Raw genomic sequence first — 1340 nt, 5'->3', positions numbered from 1 at the left:
CTTGTCCCTGCACTCACTCACTCCTTCCTTCCATTATTCCCTCCTTCACTTTCCCGTGGTCATGGTATATATATTATATATACCCACACACATAAACCCACAACAATCAAACAAAGAAAACCCAAACACCCTCCCCCCCTCAAAAACAAACTAGCAAAAAGAGAAAAACAAACAGCAAGAGAAAAAACAACAACCTTCAAACAGACTGTTTTTCTACCTGAAGACTACAGATGTGAACTTGGAGAGTAGTTTCTTCTTGAACAGTTTGGTGGTGAGTGTGTAGAGCAGTGGGTTGAGCGCTGAGTTGACCGGCAGGATGAACACGATGACCCAGGCGTACAGGGCGCCAGATATCTCCACGCCTGAACACAGGGGAACATGGTTCTCTGTTAGTTATTGGGGGACCGTACAGTAATAGGAGGAAGACAGATGCGTTATCTTAGAGACACAGAGGGACAGAAACAGGAGAGAAAAATGGTCGTTTTTAATTAAGGACAAACGGGCTGACCCAGATTTGGGGAGTTTCCAGATCAAATCTTGACCTACACCAAAAGTGGACATTGCCCTATCTATAGGAGAAGTTAGGTTTCATTGGTGTGTACATTTGTTTGGTTATAGAGAAAACTCTCCGTGTCTTTTAAAGAAACTGAACAAGGGACAAAAACTTTACCTTCGATTTTCTCAAAAGAGCATTTTTTCGGGAAAACCCTCTTGTGCTTAAAAGCGACCAAATATAAGTGGCACCATAGAACGAAAAGAGAGAAACATGTCCATGTTAGCCATTGGGGGAGATTAATATAAAAGTTTGTTCATGAGTTAGGTACTGAAAAAGTCATAGGGGAAAACGTCTCTGCTAGTCTTTCAGGGAGATCAGTTAAGTAGTTAAGTTTACTGGAGAAGTCAAAAGGTAATGTTTATGAGATATGGAGTGATAAAAGATAGAGGGAAACGTGGGTCTCTTAGTGTTGATTATAGGTTTGATTTATAATAATAATATCCTTGAATGAGAACTGTTATGGTCGTCACTATTTGCTCTCTATTGAAAAACTCCACTGCGTTGTAGCGCAAAACATCAATCTCGCTGTTACAATTCAAGTGAGCGTGCAACTTTTCCCTGCTTTTCCTTAATAATTTGGTGATACATAGAATCAATAGTGCTCTCAACAGTGAGCCGGAAATCAAGTCAGGAGTGCCCAGTATTGGATATTATAATACAACTTGTTTCTTTTTGGAAGGAGTTAGCTTATAAATCAGAGAGAGAGAGAGAGAGAGAGAGAGAGAGAGAGAGAGAGAGAGAGAGAGAGAGAGAGAGAGAGAGAGAGAGAGAGAGAGAGAGAGAG

General features: G+C 40.8%; 1 protein-coding gene across 1 annotated transcript in view; it reads right to left on the bottom strand.

Annotated features, from left to right (window-relative positions):
* Nucleotides 1-362, bottom strand: part of LOC101858538 (G-protein coupled receptor GRL101) — a gene marked incomplete at its 5' end in the record, with an annotated part of 3879 nt that extends 3517 nt beyond the window's left edge. Inside the window, 1 exon segment of the mRNA XM_013083845.2 lies at nucleotides 218-362. Coding sequence (XP_012939299.1) covers nucleotides 218-362 — 145 coding nt within the window.
* Nucleotides 363-1340: the final 978 nt, after the last annotated feature.

This window comes from Aplysia californica, unplaced genomic scaffold, assembly GCF_000002075.1.
Source record: "Aplysia californica isolate F4 #8 unplaced genomic scaffold, AplCal3.0 scaffold00011, whole genome shotgun sequence".
NCBI lineage: Eukaryota > Metazoa > Mollusca > Gastropoda > Aplysiida > Aplysiidae > Aplysia > Aplysia californica.
The sequence above is the reverse complement of the archived record's forward strand: the minus strand, read 5'-3'. Positions and strand labels throughout refer to the sequence as shown.